General features: G+C 45.1%; 1 protein-coding gene across 1 annotated transcript; it reads right to left on the reverse strand.

Moving 5' to 3' along the window:
• Positions 1-12,627: 12,627 nt before the first annotated feature.
• On the reverse strand, positions 12,628-22,240 carry METRN (meteorin, glial cell differentiation regulator). The gene is made up of 4 exons (XM_083152583.1): positions 21,623-22,240; positions 17,526-17,947; positions 16,405-16,464; positions 12,628-15,477 (listed from the first exon to the last, which is right to left on the reverse strand). Exons 1-4 carry the CDS (start codon positions 21,712-21,714, stop codon positions 15,161-15,163), a joined length of 891 nt encoding a protein of 296 aa, XP_083008709.1. The 5' UTR covers positions 21,715-22,240; the 3' UTR covers positions 12,628-15,160.
• Positions 22,241-23,600: the final 1,360 nt, after the last annotated feature.

A 23,600-nucleotide genomic window follows, 5' to 3' on the forward strand; every position in this document is an offset into this window, starting at 1 on the left:
CTAGAAGCTGATTGGCTAATACTTTATCTCTCCAAACTTTGACACATCTCTCCCCTAATGACATCCTATATAACAGCTTCTCACCTCTATGGGTGGGAATTTAAATTCTGGGCTGGGAACTAGTGTACCATTATAATCATTTCCCCACCCTACAATGGGCTGATATTATGCGATAAGAACCCCCCCACCCCACCCGTCTCTGTGCCCATCATCTGTATATTTATCCTTTGTGCCTGTCTGGAATGTTCCCAGCGCCGTGCGACCTTGTGCAGCGAGCTGGTTTGTGGGTCGCTCTGCCACCAGTGTTTGCTATGTGCAGCGCTGGCACACAATGCTCTCCAGTCATCAAAGGGGCTCTGCGGTTGGAGGGGTTAGTCGGAGGTCTCGGGGGTTGCATACCACGGATATCATTGTGCCCCACTAGGATTTCCAGTTGGTTGCTGCAGGGCTGAGCTGTATAGCTGGGAAAATATGCAGCGCCGGCCAAACACAATGAGATGTTTTGGTTTGGGCTGTTGGACAGGGATTATCTGTGACAGTCTCAATGGGAATATCGTCCCCGCTACCTCCCTGAAGCTGTTCCAGCAATGGGAGGCAATGCCAGGGCCTGCCAGATGGTACAGGACGGGGTTACTGTACAGCTGCGAGAGGAGCAACACGGGCACATACCGCAGATGGCGGAACTCTAATATGCAACTGTTCCCCAAACTCATTTCCGTTGCAGCCCATCCCGTCATACACGGGAACCCGCCCACTTTATCTCTCCCTAAGCTTCGATACATCTCCGCCAATGGTAGAAGATCTGATTGTACAGATCAGATTGTTCCTTTGGAAACAACCCTCACCACGTTTTTTTGTCTGGGGACTGGTGGAGTTATGTGACCGTATTTAAGAAATCAAAACGGTAGCAACCGCGTTACCGTGGGTTACAGTATAGCGGATCTAAGCTGTCTGGATTGACCATGTTATGGTAGACCACCCTTAGTTGGGCCCATCATGGTCGATGCCTAAAGATAGTGGGGGGGGGGGGGGGGTGGTGGAGCGGTGCCCTCATTAACAAAGACATCGTTAATGACCTGCGGCAGTGTGCGTCATTAACGATATTGTACACACTAGATGATATGCGCAATGACAGGGCCACCACTACAATTGTTGGGGCCCGGGACTGACCTACAGTCCAGGCCCCCAGCGGCACAGTGCCCTACATTACCGTCCGCAACAATCCCCCCCCCCCCGCTGCGCACGCAGCTGCCCGTGCCTGCCAGCACCCCGCCTCCCCCTACCCCATTACTTACCATCACGCGGCATCACTCCTTCAGCCTCCACCATCGGTCGGGTCCGGAGAGCAGTACGCACACTGCACAGTGCAGCCTGCAGAGCGCCGAGCCCCTCTGTGTCCTAGGCTCGGTGCTCTGCAGGCTGCACTGTGCGTGCCTGGCTGGAGGGCCGCCGGGAGGGGGAGGTTTGGCACCGCCGTGGGCAGCTGCCCGGGCCCCTCCAGAGGCCGGACAGCTGTACCCAGCACAGCTGTATCCAGGGCATCCCCCTGTCGGTGGCCCTGCGCAATGATATTGTTATGGTGCATATCGGTAATTTATCGTCTAGTGTTTACGCACATTAACAGATGGAGGGGTTGATCTATCAAGCAGTGGAAAGAGTGGAGAAGTCGACCAATGGAAGCACTGCCCATATCAACCAATCAGCTTATACCTATCATTTTATAGTGTGTACTACCTGAATGCTGATTGGATGCTAGAGACAACTTTTCCATTGGTCCATCAACCCCCAAATCTACTATAAATGGCTGCGTTGAACTTCTAGAAGGATTATTTTAAAATATTTTTATTTCTATATAAGTTTATTTCCAAAATACAAAAATGACATAGCGGCGGGAGACTTTGGGCACATTTATCTGTTGGGGGTCAACGGTCAGCTACCGTGGTATAGATCGACGGTGTTACAGTCAACCCCAAATTGTCAACAGGCAGTAGGCCAACGGGTTTAAAAAGCCAAAATTTAAAAGGTCGAAGGTAATTAAGGTCAATATGTACAAAAAGGTCGACCCGGAAATGACTGACACTCCGGTCCCGAGAGCGCGGGCACGCTGAGCACGTATACACAATAAATGTAATAACTCCACGTCCATCAAACACTTATCCCACACTAATCTCCCCGCACAGTCTCCCTTTCATCTACCGCCCGAGTTATGACAGCGGGATAATAAGATTAAGGGATTATAGAGAAGGAACAATATTTAACGCATAGCATTGTAATTAAAAAGTCATTTCCTCCAAGGAGGACTGGACTAATGACAGTGACATGTTTAATGGACCATCCCCCCAATTATCAGTGATTGCAGACAGCCGTGACATTAAATTCTAAGGACGGGGGACAAGGTAACAGGGCAAATATTTATACTGAGGCTGTTCTTTCATTGTATAGGCTGGAATTGCTGGTTTGCTTATTGGTACATAGGTCGGCTTGCTGTGGGGTAGAACTACAAGTCCCAGCGTGCCCGGCTGACACAGTCTGTGGGCACCATATTACTGCTTTGTAAGGGGCCAGGGTGCGGCAGCGATGTGAGTTACATCTGTATCAGACCGTCCATGGTTTATTATGCAATGATGACAGTTTAGGGCCTGAGGCATGCACCGCTCTTGTCTCCACGGTTACGTCTTGCGCAAAGCATTGTGGGAGCCTATAGCGACCGTCATATGCTGCTAACACTCACAGGTCTGATTTTCTTGCTTTATGGTATAGCTCACAGACTGGGGGCCAGATTCTCTAAGCTTCAAAAGTGATAAAATGGAGTGTGAAGAGACATAAAGCTCCAACCAGCTCCTAACTGTCATGTTACAGGCTGTGGAGAGACATACAGCTCAAACCAGCTCCTAACTGTCATGTTACAGGCTGTGGAGAGAGCTGAAGCACCAGCCAATCACTTCCTATCTGCCATGTTACAGGTGGTGAAGAAAAAAAGTAGCATCTAGTCAGTTCCTGAGAGACATAAAGCTCCAACCAGCTCCTAACTGCCATGTTACTGGCCATGGAGAGATAAATACCAGCCAATAAGCTCCTAACTGTCATGTTACAGGCTATGGAGATAACGCAACAGAAAATCAGCTCCTAACTGCAGTGGTATAGGCTGTGGAGAGAGATAAAGTACCAACCAATGCGCTCCTAACGGCAATGTTACAGACAGTATTAGGAGCCAATTTGTCTGTTTATCTCCACTTTATCACACTGCAAGCTTAGTACAACTTCCCCCACAATATTATTTCCTAGCTGCCATACACAGTATTACTTCATTGTTGTCATATAGTATTATATCCTTGCTGTCACACGCAATATTACTTTCTCGCTATCATACACAGTATTACTCCCTCACTGTCATACACAGTATTACTTCCTTGCTGTCATACACAGTATTACTTCCTCGCTTCCATGCACGTTATTACTTATTTGCTGTCATACACAGTATTACTTCCTCGCTGTCATACACAGTATTACTTCCTCACTGTCATACACAGTATTACTTCCTCGCTGTCATACACAGTATTACGTCCTCGCTGTCATACGTGGTAGTACTTCCTCCCTGTCATGCACAATATTAATCCCTCACTGTCATACACAGTATTACTTCCTTGCGGTCATACACAGTATTACTACCTCACTGTCATACACAGTAGTACTTCCTCGCTGCCATACACAGTAACAGTATTACTTCCTCGCTGTCATACACAGTAGTACTTCCTCGCTGTCATACACAGTAGTACTTCCTCACTTTCATGCACGTTATTACTTCCTCGCTGTCATACACAGTAGTACTTCCTCGCGGTCATGCACAGTAGTTCTTCCTCACTGTCATACACAGTAGTACTTCCTCACGGTCATGCACAGTAGTACTTCCTCGCTGTAATACACAGTATTACTTCCTCGCTGTCATACACAGTAGTACTTCCTCACTGTCATACACAGTATTACATCATCGCTGTCACACACAATATTACTTTCTCGCTATCATGCACAGTATTACTCCCTCACTGTCATACACAGTATTACTTCCTTGCTGTCATACACTGTATTACTTCCTCGCTTCCATGCACGTTATTACTTATTTGCTGTCATACACAGTATTACTTCCTCGCTGTCATACACAGTAGTATTTCCTCGCTGTCATACACAGTAGTACTTCCTCACTTTCATGCACGTTATTACTTCCTCACTGTCATACGCGGTATTACTTCCTCGCTGTCATACACAGTAGTACTTCCTCGCTGTCATACACAGTAGTACTTCCTCACGGTCATGCACAGTAGTACTTCCTCACGGCCATCCACAGTAGTACTTCCTCACTGTAATACACAGTATTTCTTCCTCGCTGTCATACACAGTAGTACTTCCTCACTGTCATACACAGTATTACATCATCGCTGTCACACACAATATAACTTTCTCGCTATCATACACAGTATTACTCCCTCACTGTCATACACAGTATTACTTCCTTGCTGTCATACACAGTATTACTTCCTCGCTTCCATGCACGTTATTACTTATTTGCTGTCTTACACGTTATTACTTCTTTGCTGTCATACACAGTATTACTTCCTCGCTGTCATACACAGTATTACTTCCTCACTGTCATACACAGTATTACTTCCTCGCTGTCATACATGGTATTACTTCCTCGCTGTCATAAGTGGTATTACTTCCTCCCTGTCATGCACAATATTAATCCCTCACTGTCATACACAGTATTACTTCCTTGCGGTCATACACAATATTACTACCTCACTGTCATACACAGTAGTACTTCCTCGCTGCCATACACAGTAACAGTATTACTTCCTCACTGTCATACACAGTAGTACTTCCTCGCTGTCATACACAGTAGTACTTCCTCACTTTCATGCATGTTATTACTTCCTCACTGTCATACGCGGTATTACTTCCTCGCTGCCATACACAGTAACAGTATTACTTCCATGCTGTCATACACAGTAGTACTTCCTCGCTGTCATACACAGTAGTACTTCCTCACTTTCATGCATGTTATTACTTCCTCACTGTCATACGCGGTATTACTTCCTCGCTGTCATACACAGTAGTACTTCCTTGCTGTCATACACAGTAGTACTTCCTCGCGGTCATGCACAGTAGTACTTCCTCGCTGTCATACACAGTAGTACTTCCTCACGGTCATGCACAGTAGTACTTCCTCGCTGTAATACACAGTATTACTTCCTCGCTGTCATATACAGTAGTACTTCCTCGCTGCCATACACAGTGGTACTTTCTCGCTGTCATACACAGTGGTACTTCCTCGCTATCATACACAGTATTACTTCCTTGCTGTCATACACAGTAGTACTTCCTCACTGTCATACACAATATTACTTCCTCGCTTCCATGCACGTTATTACTTATTTGCTGTCGTACATGGTATTACTTCCTCGCTGTCATACACAGTATTACTTCCTCGCTGTCATACACAGTATTACTTCCTCACTGTCATACACAGTATTACTTCCTCACTGTCATATACAGTATTAATTTTCTAGCTGTCATACACAGTATTACTTCTTCGCGGTCATACACAGTATCACTTCCTCGCTCTCGTACATGGTATTACTTCCTTGCTGTCATACACAGTATTACTTCCTCACTTTCATGCACAGTATTACTTACTCACTGTGGTACACGGTATTACTTCCTTGCTGTCATACACAGTATTACTTCCTCACTTTCATGCACAGTATTACTTACTCACTGGGGTACACGGTATTACTTCCTTGCTGTCATACACAGTAGTACTTCCTCGCTGTCATACACAGTAGTACTTCCTCGCTTCCATGCATGTTATTACTTATTTGCTGTCGTACACGGTATTAATTCTTTGCTGTCATACACAGTATTACTTCCTCGCTGTCATACACAGTATTACTTCCTCACTGTCATACACAGTATTACTTCCTCACTTTCATGCACAGTATTACTTACTCACTGTGGTACACGGTATTACTTCCTTGCTGTCATACACAGTATTACTTCCTCACTTTCATGCACAGTATTACTTACTCACTGGGGTACACAGTATTACTTCCTTGCTGTCATACACAGTAGTACTTCCTCGCTGTCATACACAGTAGTACTTCCTCGCTTCCATGCACGTTATTACTTATTTGCTGTCGTACATGGTATTAATTCTTTGCTGTCATACACAGTATTACTTCCTCGCTGTCATACACAGTAGTACTTCCTCGCTGTCATACACAGTAGTACTTCCTCACGGTCATGCACAGTAGTACTTCCTCACGGCCATCCACAGTAGTACTTCCTCACTGTAATACACAGTATTTCTTCCTCGCTGTCATACACAGTAGTACTTCCTCACTGTCATACACAGTATTACATCATCGCTGTCACACACAATATTACTTTCTCGCTATCATACACAGTATTACTCCCTCACTGTCATACACAGTATTACTTCCTTGCTGTCATACACAGTATTACTTCCTCGCTTCCATGCACGTTATTACTTATTTGCTGTCGTACACGTTATTACTTCTTTGCTGTCATACACAGTATTACTTCCTCGCTGTCATACACAGTATTACTTCCTCACTGTCATACACAGTATTACTTCCTCGCTGTCATACATGGTATTACTTCCTCGCTGTCATAAGTGGTATTACTTCCTCCCTGTCATGCACAATATTAATCCCTCACTGTCATACACAGTATTACTTCCTTGCGGTCATACACAATATTACTACCTCACTGTCATACACAGTAGTACTTCCTCGCTGCCATACACAGTAACAGTATTACTTCTTCGCTGTCATACACAGTAGTACTTCCTCGCTGTCATACACAGTAGTACTTCCTCACTTTCATGCATGTTATTACTTCCTCACTGTCATACGCGGTATTACTTCCTCGCTGCCATACACAGTAACAGTATTACTTCCATGCTGTCATACACAGTAGTACTTCCTCGCTGTCATACACAGTAGTACTTCCTCACTTTCATGCATGTTATTACTTCCTCACTGTCATACGCGGTATTACTTCCTCGCTGTCATACACAGTAGTACTTCCTTGCTGTCATACACAGTAGTACTTCCTCGCGGTCATGCACAGTAGTACTTCCTCGCTGTCATACACAGTAGTACTTCCTCACGGTCATGCACAGTAGTACTTCCTCGCTGTAATACACAGTATTACTTCCTCGCTGTCATATACAGTAGTACTTCCTCGCTGCCATACACAGTGGTACTTTCTCGCTGTCATACACAGTGGTACTTCCTCGCTATCATACACAGTATTACTCCCTCACTGTCATACACAGTATTACTTCCTTGCTGTCATACACAGTAGTACTTCCTCACTGTCATACACAATATTACTTCCTCGCTTCCATGCACGTTATTACTTATTTGCTGTCGTACATGGTATTAATTCTTTGCTGTCATACACAGTATTACTTCCTCGCTGTCATACACAGTATTACTTCCTCACTGTCATACACAGTATTACTTCCTCACTGTCATATACAGTATTAATTTTCTAGCTGTCATACACAGTATTACTTCTTCGCGGTCATACACAGTATCACTTCCTCGCTCTCGTACATGGTATTACTTCCTTGCTGTCATACACAGTATTACTTCCTCACTTTCATGCACAGTATTACTTACTCACTGTGGTACACGGTATTACTTCCTTGCTGTCATACACAGTATTACTTCCTCACTTTCATGCACAGTATTACTTACTCACTGGGGTACACGGTATTACTTCCTTGCTGTCATACACAGTAGTACTTCCTCGCTGTCATACACAGTAGTACTTCCTCGCTTCCATGCACGTTATTACTTATTTGCTGTCGTACACGGTATTAATTCTTTGCTGTCATACACAGTATTACTTCCTCGCTGTCATACACAGTATTACTTCCTCACTGTCATATACAGTATTCATTTTCTAGCTGTCATACACAGTATTACTTCTTCGCGGTCATACACAGTATCACTTCCTCGCTCTCGTACATGGTATTACTTCCTTGCTGTCATACACAGTATTTCTTCCTCACTTTCATGCACAGTATTACTTACTCACTGTGATACACGGTATTACTTCCTTGCTGTCATACACAGTATTACTTCCTCACTTTCATGCACAGTATTACTTACTCACTGTGGTACACGGTATTACTTCCTCGCTGTCATACACAGTAGTACTTCCTCGCTGTCATATACAGTAGTACTTCCTTGCGGTCATGCACAGTATTACATCCTCGCTGTCATGCACAGTATTACTTCCTCGCTGTCATGCACAGTATTACTTCCTCGCTGTCGTACACAGTATTACTTCCTCGCTGTCATACACAGTATTACTTCCTCGCTGTCATACACCGTATTACTTCCTCGCTGTCATACACAGTATTACTTCCTCGCTGTCATACACAGTAGTACTTCCTCGCGTTCATACACAGTATTACTTCCTCATGGTCATACACAGTATTACTTCCTCGCTGTCATACACAGTATTACTTCCTCGATTTCATGCACGTTATTACTTACTGTCATACACAGTAGTACTTCCTCGCTGTCATACACAGTGGTACTTCCTTGCTGTCATACACAGTGGTATTTCCTCGCTATCATACACAGTATTACTCCCTCACTGTCATACACAGTATTACTTTCTTGCTGTCATACACAGTAGTACTTCCTCGCTGTCATACACAGTATTACTTCCTCGCTTTCATACACGTTATTACTTACTGTCATACACAGTAGTACTTCCTCACGGTCATACAAAGTATTACTTCCTTGCTGTCATACACAGTAGTACTTCCTCACAGTCATGCATAGTATTACTTCCTTGCTGTCATACACAGTATTACTTCCTTGCTGTCATACACAGTATTACTTCCTCGCTGCCATACACAGTAACAGTATTACTTCCTTGCTGTCATACACAGTAGTACTTCCTCGCTGCCATACACAGTAACAGTATTACTTCCTTGCTGTCATACACAGTAGTACTTCCTCGCTGTCATACACAGTAGTACTTCCTCACTTTCATGCATGTTATTACTTCCTCACTGTCATACGCGGTATTACTTCCTCGCTGTCATACACAGTAGTACTTCCTCGCTGTCATACACAGTAGTACTTCCTCGCGGTCATGCACATTAGTACTTCCTCGCTGTCATACACAGTAGTACTTCCTCACGGTCATGCACAGTAGTACTTCCTCGCTGTAATACACAGTATTACTTCCTCGCTGTCATACACAGTAGTACTTCCTCACTGTCATACACAGTAGTACTTCCTCGCTGTCATACACAGTGGTACTTTCTTGCTGTCATACACAGTGGTACTTCCTCGCTATCATACACAGTATTACTCCCTCACTGTCATACACAGTATTACTCCCTCACTGTCATACACAGTATTACTTTCTCGCTGTCATACACAGTATTACTTCCTCGCTGTCATACACAGTATTACTTCCTCATTGTCATATACAGTATTAATTTTCTAGCTGTCATACACAGTATTACTTCTTCGCGGTCATACACAGTATCACTTCCTCGCTCTCGTACATGGTATTACTTCCTTGCTGTCATACACAGTATTACTTCCTCACTTTCATGCACAGTATTACTTACTCACTGTGGTACACGGTATTACTTCCTTGCTGTCATACACAGTATTACTTCCTCACTTTCATGCACAGTATTACTTACTCACTGTGGTACACGGTATTACTTCCTTGCTGTCATACACAGTAGTACTTCCTCGCTGTCATACACAGTAGTACTTCCTTGCGGTCATGCACAGTATTACATCCTCGCTGTCACGCACAGTATTACTTCCTCGCTGTCATGCACAGTATTACTTCCTCGCTGTCATACACAGTATTACTTCCTCGCTGTCATACACAGTATTACTTCCTCGCTGTCATACACAGTAGTACTTCCTCGCTGTCATACACAGTAGTACTTCCTCGCTGTCATACACAGTATTACTTCCTCGCTGTCATACACATTAGTACTTCCTCGCGGTCATACACAGTATTACTTCCTTGCTGTCATACACAGTATTACTTCCTCGGTGTCATACACTGTATTACTTCCTCGCTGTCATACACGGTATTAATACACGGTGTAATACACTGTATCGCTTTCTTGTTTTCATATACAGTATTACTTCCTTGACATCATACACAGTAGCACTTCCTCGGTTTCATATGCAGTATTGCTTCCTCGCTGTCATGCACAGTATTACTTCCTTGCTTTCTTACACAGTATTACTTCCTCGGTGTCATACACTGCATTACTTCCTCGCTGTCATACACGGTATTACTTCCTCGCTGTCCTGGATAGTATTACTTCCTCCCTGTCATGCACAGTATTACTTCTGCATGGTCATACACAGTATTACTTCCTTGCTGTCATACACAGTATCACTTCCTTGGTTTCATACACCATATTACATCTTTGACGTCATACACAGTAGTACTTCCTCGCTTTCATACACAGTAGCACTTCCTTGGTTTCATACGCAGTATTACTTCACTGTCATGCACAGTATTACTTCTGCATGGTCATACACAGTATTACTTCCTTGCTGTCATACGTGGTATTACTTCCTCTCTGTCATGCACAATATTAATCCCTCACTGTCATACACAGTATTACTTCCTTGCGGTAATACACAGTATTACTACCTTACTGTCATACACAGTAGTACTTCCTCGCTGCCATACACAGTAACAGTATTACTTCCTTGCTGTCATACACAGTAGTACTTCCTCGCTGTCATACACAGTAGTACTTCCTCACTTTCATGCATGTTATTACTTCCTCACTGTCATACGCGGTATTACTTCCTCGCTGTCATACACAGTAGTACTTCCTCGCTGTCATACACAGTAGTACTTCCTCACTGTCATACACAGTAGTACTTCCTCGCTGTCATACACAGTGGTACTTCCTCACTGTCATACACAGTGGTACTTCCTCGCTATCATACACAGTATTACTCCCTCACTGTCATACACTGTATTACTTCCTTGCTGTCATACACAGTAGTACTTCCTCGCTGTCATACACAATATTACTTCCTCGCTTCCATGCACGTTATTACTTATTTGCTGTCATACACTGTATTAATTATTTGCTGTCATACACAGTATTACTTCCTCGCTGTCATACACAGTATTACTTCCTCACTGTCATACACAGTATTACTTCCTCACTGTCATATACAGTATTAATTTTCTAGCTGTCATACACAGTATTACTTCTTCGCGGTCATACACAGTATCACTTCCTCGCTCTCGTACACAGTATTACTTCCTCACTTTCATGCACAGTATTACTTACTCACTGTGGTACACGGTATTACTTCCTTGCTGTCATACACAGTATTACTTCCTCACTTTCATGCACAGTATTACTTACTCACTGTGGTACACGGTATTACTTCCTTGCTATCATACACAGTAGTACTTCCTCGCTGTCATACACATTACTACTTCCTCGCTGTCATGCACAGTATTACTTCCTCGCTGTCATACACAGTAGTACTTCCTCGCTGTCATACACAGTAGTACTTCCTCGCGGTCATGCACATTAGTACTTCCTCGCTGTCATACACAGTAGTACTTCCTCACAGTCATGCACAGTAGTACTTCCTCGCTGTAATACACAGTATTACTTGCTCGCTGTCATACACAGTAGTACTTGCTCGCTGTCATACACAGTAGTACTTCCTCACTGTCATACACAGTAGTACTTCCTCGCTGTCATACACAGTGGTACTTCCTCGCTGTCATACACAGTGGTACTTCCTCGCTGTCATACACAGTGGTACTTCCTCGCTGTCATACACAGTGGTACTTCCTCGCTATCATACACAGTATTACTCCCTCACTGTCATACACAGTATTACTTCCTTGCTGTCATTCACAGTAGTACTTCCTCGCTTCCATGCACATTATTACTTATTTGCTGTCGTACACGGTATTACTTCTTTGCTGTCATACACAGTATTACTTCCTCGCTGTCATACACAGTATTACTTCCCCACTGTCATACACAGTATTACTTCCTCACTGTCATACACAGTATTAATTTTCTCACTGTCATACACAGTATTACTTCTTCGCGGTCATACACAGTATTACTTCCTCGCTGTCGTACATGGTATTACTTCCTCGCTGTCATGCACAGTATTACATCCTCGCTGTCATGCACAGTATTACTTCCTCGCCGTCATACACAGTAGTACTTCCTCGCTGTCATACACAGTATTACTTCCACGCTGTCATACACAGTATAACTTCCTCGCTGTCATACACAGTATAACTTCCTCGCTGTCATACACAGTATAACTTCCTCGCTGTCATACACAGTATAACTTCATCGTGGTCATACACAGTATAAATTCCTCAGTATTACTTCCTCGTGGTCATATACAGTATAACTTCCTCAGTATTACTTCCTCGCTGTCATACACAGTATAACTTCCTCGCTGTCAGCGCTAAGCGATATTCTGGATAATGCCGGTCATTTAGAAACGTAAAAGAATAAAAGGACCCACACTGCTTAGATTGTTGCTTTTATATATATACAGTATAAAACACATCACAGGACATATACAAAACATTTATACAAAGAAATCACATTTATCTGTACAAGTCATTTACATAGAACTCTATCTGCTGAACACATATTTACATGGTCTTCATATACATTTGCAGGATACAAAACATCTTCGTACCCCCCAATGCGTCGGTCGGTCGCCCCGACCAGACGCTAGTTGTGCCACGCGGACAGTGCAGTGTTGAGATCGACATTGAGGGGGAGAGATAAAGTCATAGGCTTAGTACATCTTCCCCTGAAGTCTGGCAGTGATCCAGCTATAACATTGCAGTGTTTTCTGTCGCGTTACCTCCGCGAGGACTAAACTCACCTTACGCCCTGCATTTCCCCAGTACCTTGTAGATTTACCTAGTGTTATACCATGTATTCTCTGTGACCAATAATAATGCAATACAAGTCCGCTAAATGTGATTTGCAACACAGTGATCGTCCGACTTCCTGCCAATCTGATACCAGAGAACAATAGCAGACACTCAGCTGTGAAGTAAATGAATCCCTGGTTGATAAATGGGCCTGTAGTGTCAGATTAGGGGTAAGAACGTTCAGCTATCTCGGAGGTAAGGTGACAGGAGCTTTATGGTGTTCAACACACAAAATAAAAAAATCCGGAAGGTTTCACATAATATTTCACGTAATCCCTCATATTTTACAGTAGAGCGGCGACGTGTTCTCACCGGCCTCTGTGATGGCGGCCTACAGGAAGTAACACTATTATTCCTTCATTATTTTACACAAAGTCTCAGTGATGTCATGGGTGATGTCACAGCTCGCAGCCGCTTCTACTTTAACCGTCTTCAGTGGTACATGGCAGGCTGCTTTTGGGGCAATAAGGCAGAATTTCTTGCTTAAGTGACGGCAGCCATTTTGTGGATAACCAGACCCAGATAACCCTTTATGTAACAAAGGCTCCTGCGTAGGGCCCAATGACTAAATATTCCTGCCTAGGACTCCATGAGGTCTTAATTGGAGACAGTTCTCACAGATACTGGTTCAGATTACAAAATGGCTGCCTCCACTCTCTTTTATAATATGGCTGTGTTTGAATGCCAAAATGGATGAATATCATCTATAGGCAAGTTTTAGGGCTGCTTACTCGTGATTTCACCTTTACGCCACACAGACGATGTGCAAACAATAAATTAAAATATCGCAGTGAATCTGCTTCTACAAAATCAAAGTTTGGTTTTGTAAAAAAAAATAATAATAATTACACTTTAGTGCACATTCAAAAGTAAAAAATAAAAAAGACATAAATAAAAAAAATTATATTTAAGAAACCGTAATCTCTTTGAGATTTAACTCTGTAGCGTTATATAACGGTACCCGGCCAGGAAAAGGCTGAATGATGTTAAGAGTTATTTAAGTAAAAACTGATGAAGTCATGTATGTGGCAGATTAGTGGTTCATTATTCTAAAAAAAAAGTAAAATGGGCGCTGAACTTTTTTTGGTACTTATGTATTATCTGGGCTCCCATGTTAAATGCACCCCATTTTTTCATACCCCTACTATCCAACTACGCATGGAGTTGATTTTATATAGTGTGGTGAGCGCAGCGAGCCACCGTGCCCGAAGCGTGGCGAGCGCACGCGGTCTCATAAGAAAAACGGGAGCCCAGATATAACATAAGTACCCTTTTTTTTTTTTTTTTTTACAGCCGATTTGGGGATAGGATGCGTGAAATGAAGAGAACCAAGAATCAGGGTTTGGGAGCTATTAAATAAAATTGAAAAAAAAAAAATCTTAGTACTACAGTAACTCCAGTTTCTAGCTACAGGCTACTGCCCCAATGGCAAAATAGGGCTTAACAATGCCTTCTTAGTGCATCTCCCGGCATGCCTGGCCAGTGTTTTAGTTTTCCCTTTTAAATAACACTGGTCTCATTCCATTGGGAGAGTGCTGTCCAGGGTTTGTCTCAAGCTGCCATTAGATTCTCTTACAAGGTACATGAGATTCCACCATCTTGGAGGTGGCACATACAATAAAAACTCCCGTACTATGAAGGGAGCGTAACAACTGGCTCAGTTCTCTAGCAAAGTCTATTTACGAGTGCAAATGTGTGAGGGAAAGGGGGATTGGTCCAGAAGAAACTTCCACATTCAAGCTTCCCGCCACCGGTCACAGAACTTAAGATGGAAAGGGAAAAGCCTGGATCCTGGTCTGGAAGGAAATAAGTTCTCCATGTTTATATGACAAAGTTTGCAAGGTGCCTTATCCTGTCCGCTAGGCCGTACTGTGCCGAACCTCTGGCTACAACCTAGAATGGTTTTGCGGGACATTTGAGTATATTGTTTAATATTGCATATTGAGAGTCTGTCTTTGAGGTGGCGGTGGTGGTGAAGGCCTCTGAAAGCTTCCCGAAGGGTCCAGAGATGTATGACAGGCGGTCTTCCGATCCTGGCACGTAAGATCCCTTCCTTTGCCCAGAAAGATGCCCCTGCATCAATCGGCCGCATCCCAGCGTATCATTACCATCAGTCCAGCAAGATCTCGCACGGGTTTTCACGTAGCTGTGTGGCGGCTTCGTACACTCGCTTGAAGTCTTTGTAACGCGGAGCGCATCCCAGCCAGGCGTCACCAAAGTGGACCCACCCCATAAAGAGGAAGCTCCCAGGCCCAAGCTTAACGCCACAGCTGAGAGGAGTCCTAATATCTCCAAGAGACTTCACAGAGCGACCTCGAGTCTGAAACAGGGTGAACTTCTGTCGGTGGACCCGGGTGGCGCTTATCCCGATCACGGACTCCTGCAGCTCGGCGTCATTGACCACTCTTCGGATGTTTCCACGGACAACTGCGGAGAGAGGAAGGCAGAGACTGATTACATGCCTACTGATAGGAATGAGGACCTCATGAGGAACTTTTTAGAAAAATAAGAACTAATCTTTGATCTTCTAAGTGTTTTGGAAAAGTAAATGAAAGTGAAGACCACGGCGGTTTGGACGATGGCTTTCAGCATGACCACGTCTTTTCATAGGCCTATGCCAAATAGCTAGCTCATAAGTCTTTCCCTGAGGCAAGATCGTCTTGGCAACCTGGTCTCTCCAGACCCCCCCCCTGGCTGCAGACACTCTCTCCTCACTCTTTATTAGGATGCAGCAGGGGGCAAAAGAGGGCTTAAGTAGGAGGACAGATGAAAAAGCCGATAGGGGGTTGGGGACGGACTGAACGCTTGGCTGGGCCATTATTGCATTCCACGGAGTCAAGCCAAACCCCAGAGTTAATACTATAAAGCATGCCACTCTCTCCGGAGGGGCCTGACGTCATCTGCCTCACAACGGAAAGTTCAATCTAATTTTAAATTGCCAACAACGACAGAAGAAACATACACCACCGCTAGATTTCAGCAACCACCAATCCACGTCCACATAATACAGCTGTTCCGGCTGAAAATCTATAGTATTTATAAAGTGCTAAAGTTTTGCGCAATTTTACACGCAAGAAGCGCAATATGACGCCTCCAACTTTATAGAGCTATAAATCTATCTACAGCAGAGAACCTTTGGCCCTCCAGCTATGGTTGAACTACACGTCCCAGCATGCCTTGAAGCAGTTTAAGCATGGGCAAATAGCGAAACTGTTCCCAGCATGTCTTGACATGCTGGGATGTGTAGTTCAACAACAGCTGGAGGGCCAAAGGTTCCTAATAATGCCTGCTCTACAGCGTACTGTGGGAAACCAGCACAACATATAATAGTGAATAAAAACAAAATCTGCTCACCAAAGTCACTAGTGCACACTGCCATCAGGATTTCGGTGTCGTTGCACGGACTGCAGGCACCTAGAAGAGGAAGAAAGGTAATTTAGGGGTGGAAAACCAGGATGTGTACAGAAAACGTTCCCACCTATTCCGGCTTTCAGCTGCATGACAGGATACCTGGAAAACCCATACGCTATGCATTTATGCTGCAAACCCTGTCCTGCAACCCAGGTGGGACTAAAAGTTTTTGTAAATAAACTCCTAGGCCCTGTCCATTGTCATAGCAACACCCCCCCCCCCCTCCCCCTCTGCGACTTCTTATCGCACTAATTAATGGGGTTAATGGTTATATCCTAGTCCCAGCAGGACACTGCCCTGTTGTTTAAAGAGGGAAAGGAAGATGGGGGGGGAGGGTAGAGACTTCAAGGCAGAGATTACCACCCCCACTCCAGGAGGAGAGTGACCATTCGGGCCCTGCCTGGGCTTCAGATACAGAGACCCATTTACTGAACAGCACTGATATCAGTGTGTATTCACAGACCCCTCCAGGCCGCTGATATCTGCGGAACCTTCTGCCGCGGTATGACGAGGAACATACAGACTATTTATAAACTCTGTTCCCCTAACAGCGCTATTGAAAGTGAAAAGAGGTGACGTTGCCATTAGCAACAGCAGAGCAGTTGACGACGCTACGCTGTTCTTCCTGCAGAGTTGTGTCCGAGGGCAATGGAAGCAAGGGATTCTGACTGATATAGACACATGGCTGAAATTCAAGGAGCCAGGAAGAAAAAATAAATATATATATTTGACTAAAGTCGCAGGAGGGTGTATAATAGTGTAACCTGTAACCCTGTATATTTGTTACATAGCATTTTAAGGGTGGCACAGTGGTTAGTATTGCTGTCAGTATAAATTTGATTCTTGACCAGGGCGTTATCTGTGTGGATCTCTGGGTCATAGGGTCAACCTAAGCCCTGCCGGTCTTATGTATGTCGACCTTCATCGTGTCGACCTAGCAACCATATTTCTCCGCAGAGTAAAGGGATGCCCAGACCAAATTATAGCCCCCAGACTGGCTTGCCCCCCAAAATTGGGAAGGGGGGTAGCTATAAATTGAAAGGGGGTAACTCGAACCGGCTCACCTTCTATACTCATCTTGTTCAGCGGCAGAGCTAACCGCCCATCCCAGTCGCCTCTGAGCTCGTAGCGGAAAGCAGAGATACGCCGGCTGATGTCCAGGTGGGGCGTGGCTTGGAGGAACAGCGCCACCTTCTGGTGAGGAAGCCAACTGAAGCAGTGCACCCTGGAATGCATGGCCGGTGTTCCCTCCGAAAGTAACAATTCCAGCACTCCTTCCTTCTCCAGGTACAGCTGGGCCCCGCGGAATGAAGCTGATGGCTTAATGCAGGCGGTGAAGCGGCTGGGTAAAGGCCCCGGCGGAGCCGAGGACTGGCGGGGTACAAGGCTAAGACGAAGTGCTCCGGTTGGGTACAACCACTCCACGGCGCCCTCCGCACACTGCAGTGTAACTTGTTCCACTGACTTTGGTTCCAGAGACAGCCCACTGCGGAAAGCAACATAAATAATAATTGGAATATTATGTAAAACTGCGGTTATTTACTATACATAGTGCCCCCCTATATGTGAGCAGAGCGGTGGCACATGCAGCAGTCCATGCATGCTCAGTGGAGGGTCCCTGCTTTGCTCATTTGCACGGAAGCCTGGTAGGCTAGAGTGCCATTGCTGGCCACTACCCAGATTTCACTATTTGGCATGATTTGCATTGGTCTGCCCCATATACTACTTTTTATAGTGAAACACATTACACACTAGGAGGTAAACTTATTAAATGGCACACAAAATATATATAGTGCAACCTATCATTGCACTTGGAACCAGTGACATCACTGAGTATGAGATAACCTATTACTTCACTAGGAACCAGTGACATCACTGAGGATGCAGCCTATGACTGCACTTGGAACAATTAATATCACTGAGGATGCAGCCTATCACTGTACTCGGAATGAGTGACATCACTGAGGATGCAGCCTATGACTGCACTTGGAACAATTAATATCACTGAGGATGCAGCCTATCACTGTACTCGGAACGAGTGACATCACTGAGGATGCAGAAACCTATCACTTCACTAGGAACCAGTGACATGACTGAGGATGCAGCCTATCACTGCACTTATAATTTCACTAGGAATGAGTGACATCACTATCACTGCAGCCTATCCGGTTAATTGGAACCAGTGACATCACTGAGAGTGCCACCTATAATTCCACTGGGAATCAGTGACATCACTGAGAGTGCAGCCTATAATTCCACTGGGAACCAGTGACATCACTGAGAGTGCAGCCTATCCAATCACTAAGAACCAGTGACATTACTGATAAGGCTACTAGGAACCAGTGACATCATTGAGAGTGCCACCTATCCATTCACTAGGAATCAGTGACATCATGCTGCCTATAATTGTACTAGGAATCAGTGACATCATGCTTCCTATAATTCTACTCGGAACCGTGACATCACTGAGAATGCAGCATATCACTCAACTGTTATCCAGTGACATCACTGATTCCTGATATCAGTGAATTGATAGCCTTCATACTCATCAGTATTGCATCCTTGAAAAATAAAGACAGAAACTGGTTGCTAAGGGCAACATCCCCCCTTACAAGCACTGCAGCTATAATTTATTTTCAAGGAAGCGGTTACATGTACTGCCTGATCCAGACTCTGCTCCCCCTGGGACAAAGCCATTGACCCGTGTCTGTCACCCAGGCCCTATGGAGCTGTTAGGTTTGATATGGGGTGAAGTCACTAATGACAGACATACCCGCAGCAGCTGGAAGCAGCACCACAGATGCCGGGTGTTGGCGAGGTGAAAGTATTTAGTTATGTGACAATATTAATCGGGGTGCATTCAATGGCCATTTAAATCAGCCTGTCAGAGGGGCACAAAACAGAGCCCGCGTTCCTGTATACTCCCATTCTGCCGCCCGTAAGTTACGCAGGCGGGTGGGGATCATATTGTCGACCCCACTTAGGTCGACACCATTAGGTTGACAGGCAAAAAGGTCGACATGGGTGAAGGTCGACAGGTGTCTAGGTCGACATGGGACAAGGTCGACATGGTTTGAGAGTCGACAAATGCGTTAGATCGACAGGTCGCAAGGTCGACATGGGTTTTTTCACAGTTTTTTTTACCCGAATGTCGACACAGTCGGCATGGACACAGTTTGAATTGAACCGCAGCCCCTTGCATCGCTCGCAATGCTTCGGGCACGGTGCCTCGCTACGATCGGCACACTATTTTATTCTCCCACCACGCCCTAGTGGATGGTAGGGCATGAAATACCGCCTGTCGGCACATGTCGGCTCAAAAAAGAGTGAAAAAACCCATCGACCTCGCAACCTAACCCATGTTGACCGAACGCATTTGTCGACCTATACCCATGTCGACCTTGTCCCATGTCGACCTAGACACCTGTCGACCTGGAACCCTGTCAACCGTGTTGCCTGTCGACCCAACGGTGTCGACCTAAGTCTGGTCGACAATACGACCGTATCCCACGTAGGCGTATTCATTACCCATAGGGACATAAACGTGGGGATGAAGGACTGGCCACTGCCACAATCTCATTGTCAGATAAATACATTCATTACAGGGGCCCTAAACATCCGGGGGCACGGGAACGGGTCAATCAGGTGCCGGTGATCTGTACAAACCGGCTCACAGGGTCCTATTCCAAATAACGGAGGGCAAAGCCTGTTACGTTTGGGCCTAGCAATTCCTCAAAGATTTTAATGTACCCTTTCTTAATGCTCTCCCTTGGTTTCCCAGGCACGTCTTTGTATCCTCAGGCGACATGTTTTTTTTAATTTGTGTTGTTTGGTTTGTCTTTGTTGTTGCAGAATATGACACAAAGGGCCTGATTCAGCTGACGTCATGTGATGTCAGCTGCCTGCCTCGTGAATGCATGGGCACAGTTTTTGTGGGCGCTCCCATGAAACGCTGGACGGTCCCCTGCGTCCACCCCCCTGTCCGCCCCAGCATGTTGCAAACGCCCCGGCAAACATCGACCTTAGCACATACGACCAAACCCCAACCATCGGCCGGGGGAGCGAATTTGGACCTGGGCATTCAGGTTTGAATTGCCCTCAAAGCTACATTAATACACAATGCAGACTGTGCTGCAAAACTGCGTCACAACAGTGGCATCAAATACACGTCTCAGCCTTATGATATAAAGTCACGGCTAAGAGGCACAGGAAAACTCTGTCAAGAAAAATATATTGCCTTAGTAAAAGTTGCATGGTGGTACGTATAAGCTAATAAAGTCATAGGAGGGTGCTGTTTGCAGAATTGGACAGACTGTGGCACGGTCTGCGTCACTCCATACACAGATATCACACCCTGTCACCCCCTCACTTCCCCATGTTATACTAAGGACCAGGGGTTTATAGATTACACAGCAGTCACCCAGCACTTCCTGGCTGGGATCAATCCCTGCACTGGACTTTAGCCCTGTCTATGTAATGCCTGTGTTATGACTATTAAATCCCCCACATCCTGTACTCCACAGGGAGCAATCACCCCAGCACAAGGGCTTGTACATCACAGTGACGGACCCTCAGGCTTGTCTCATCCCTATGCACAGATTCCTAACCAGAAGAGCTTACAATCTAAACACAACTTGTCATAAGAAGCTGACACAAATCCCTTTTGGGTCATAAACATTTAAATCCCATATTATTCATTCACAACTTTTTTTCTTCTCATATAACCTTTTAGTATTATTTAAGCGTTCCTGCTGCCGTCATCTGTCCCACCCCAAGGGGTTAATGGGCATGGAGAGGGGGAGATGCTGGAATTCACATGCTATCCATGCCTGGCAGGCTCAGAAGTTTCCCATTAGGTCATTAGAAGGCCACTGAACCCCACCAATAGGATTGCAGGGTTTACTGTCCCTAAACTTTTATTTACCAAATAGTATTTACAAATTAGGACCAAAAATAAACAAAGGATCAAAGGAAACCGCTTAGAATGTTTACAAAATAGTATTTAAAGGTTTTTTTTTAAGTTTTGCAACATTTAAATCTGCCAGAGTCCCATTGGCCGAGGGCTGGTGTCTCCAAGTTGCTCCCAGCCTGCAGTAAATGGATACATTGTGCCGCAGTGATCTCTATGAGCCAGTGCTGTGTGATAAGTTGGGGTTCTTACCTTCCTCTCCAGTTACACTGGTTCTCCGGGGAGCTGCAGGTGATGGAATGAAGGGTCACCAGGAAGCACATCCAGAGGGATAAGGGGAGCATCTTCAGTCCTGGTCCCCCTCCTTAGCACAAGCAAACCATGGCCAGCAGCTGCACAGTCCTTCACCTTGTCCCTGTCCTGCTCAGTGGTCTCTTTAAACTACCCTGAGCCATGGAAAGGCAATGCCTGGAGGGATGTCCAGTGTCCCTGCTGATGCTGCTCACTACACTCACTCTCTATCTCCCCCTGGCCCTGGCTGGGAGATCCTAGGACAGGGCACTGAGCAGCAGGAGGGGGGAGAGTAGCGTCCAATCAGAGGAGAGCAGGGGAAAACTTGCAGCCAGTGAGAAGTGAGGCAGAGAGTGGAGAAGTTTCGGAGTTTCGGTCCCATCCCCCTTCACATGGGTAACCAGAGAACAATGCAATTAAAGAGCAAAGCAGGAGGGGGGGAAGAGTTCCAAGTATCCTCGTCCAGATGTTCAGCCTCATTGAAGTGGGTTTAAGGATTGGGGAAGAATGCTGTTCTGCTGGCACAGAGGATTCCTGTTATTGCTCTGGCATTGCTCAGCCTGGCTGCAGGGGGGTTATCTGTATGTGGCCTTGCAGTTCTCTTCTCTAATTACTAGTATTATTATTAGAATTTATTTATATGGTGTCCCCAGGGTTCCGCAGCGCCTTACAAAGTACAGAAACAAATGAGCAAGTCAAGAAAAAAACTAAATCTGTGTTCACATTAGGTGATATTATAATTACCTAACGCTATGGACAATGATTATATTTATTATTATTATTTATTTATTAACAGTTTCTTATATAGCGCACACATATTCCGCAGCGCTGTACAGAGAATATTAGAACATTCACATCAGTCCCTGCCCCAGTGGAGCTTACAATCTATATTCCCTATCACATGTACACGCACGCACAGACATTCTAGGGTTAATTTGTTTGGAGCCAATTAGCCTACCAGTATATTTTTGGAATGTGGGAGGAAACCGGAGTACCCGGAGTAAACCCACGCAAGTACCATGTTGGGAATCAAACCCATGACCTCAGCACTGTGAGGCAGTAGTGCTAGCCGTTACACCATCCGTACTGCCCCCCTTAATTATTATATAAATAATGATGCATATAGTTAAGTGCGTACACTATATAATTAACGATGCAGGCTTCCGTCGGTCATTAGCGACCCCCCTCTGTACGTGCAGCCACATCCTGACTATCTCGTCAATGACGGCACGCTCCTGGGGGTGGCCGCTGGATATCGTTCAGTGTGTATGCGCTATATCGTTTGTACAGGAGTTCCCAATATCGTTCATGGACTATGTCGTCTAATGTACAAGACAATGTACTAGGAGTACATGGTATATACACATTTCTGCAACAGGGGGCAGGACAATCAGAGATTTGGGGGCGATTCTAGATGTCTAACGCCCACACTTATACCGCAGCCTGTCTCCTTGGTGTGTGCTGTGGGCCTGATTCAGACAGCTGATACACAGACCCTCCCTCCAAACACCTGGGCACGCCTGCGTTTTCCCCGACACTCATTGTGCGCAGTTTTTCAATAATCGCTCAGGCAGGGAATTGGCTGCCACGTATTAAGGTCTGAATCACCCCATCTGTCATATTGATTTGGTCAGTGGCAATGATATCAGGCCAGTCCTAGTTATTTGCAGTCACAGGGGGAGATGTATCGGGATCCGGTCGATTGGTTGACGCAAAAGGTCAATAGACACAAAATTTTAACACATGCAAAAGGTAGACACGACAATTGTTGACATATGGAAATGTCGACATGGTTTTTTCACTATTTTCATGGGGACTTTGTACATGGACCCCATAATCAGAGTTGGTGTGTATTTTAGGGATGGTTATCTGGATGGTTATTGATGGTACCATTGGTGGTTAACATTGATGGCATGAAACCATTGACTGGGAATCATAG

Source organism: Crinia signifera, chromosome 7 (assembly GCF_055691185.1).
Source record: "Crinia signifera chromosome 7, ASM5569118v1, whole genome shotgun sequence".
NCBI classification, from domain to species: domain Eukaryota; kingdom Metazoa; phylum Chordata; class Amphibia; order Anura; family Myobatrachidae; genus Crinia; species Crinia signifera.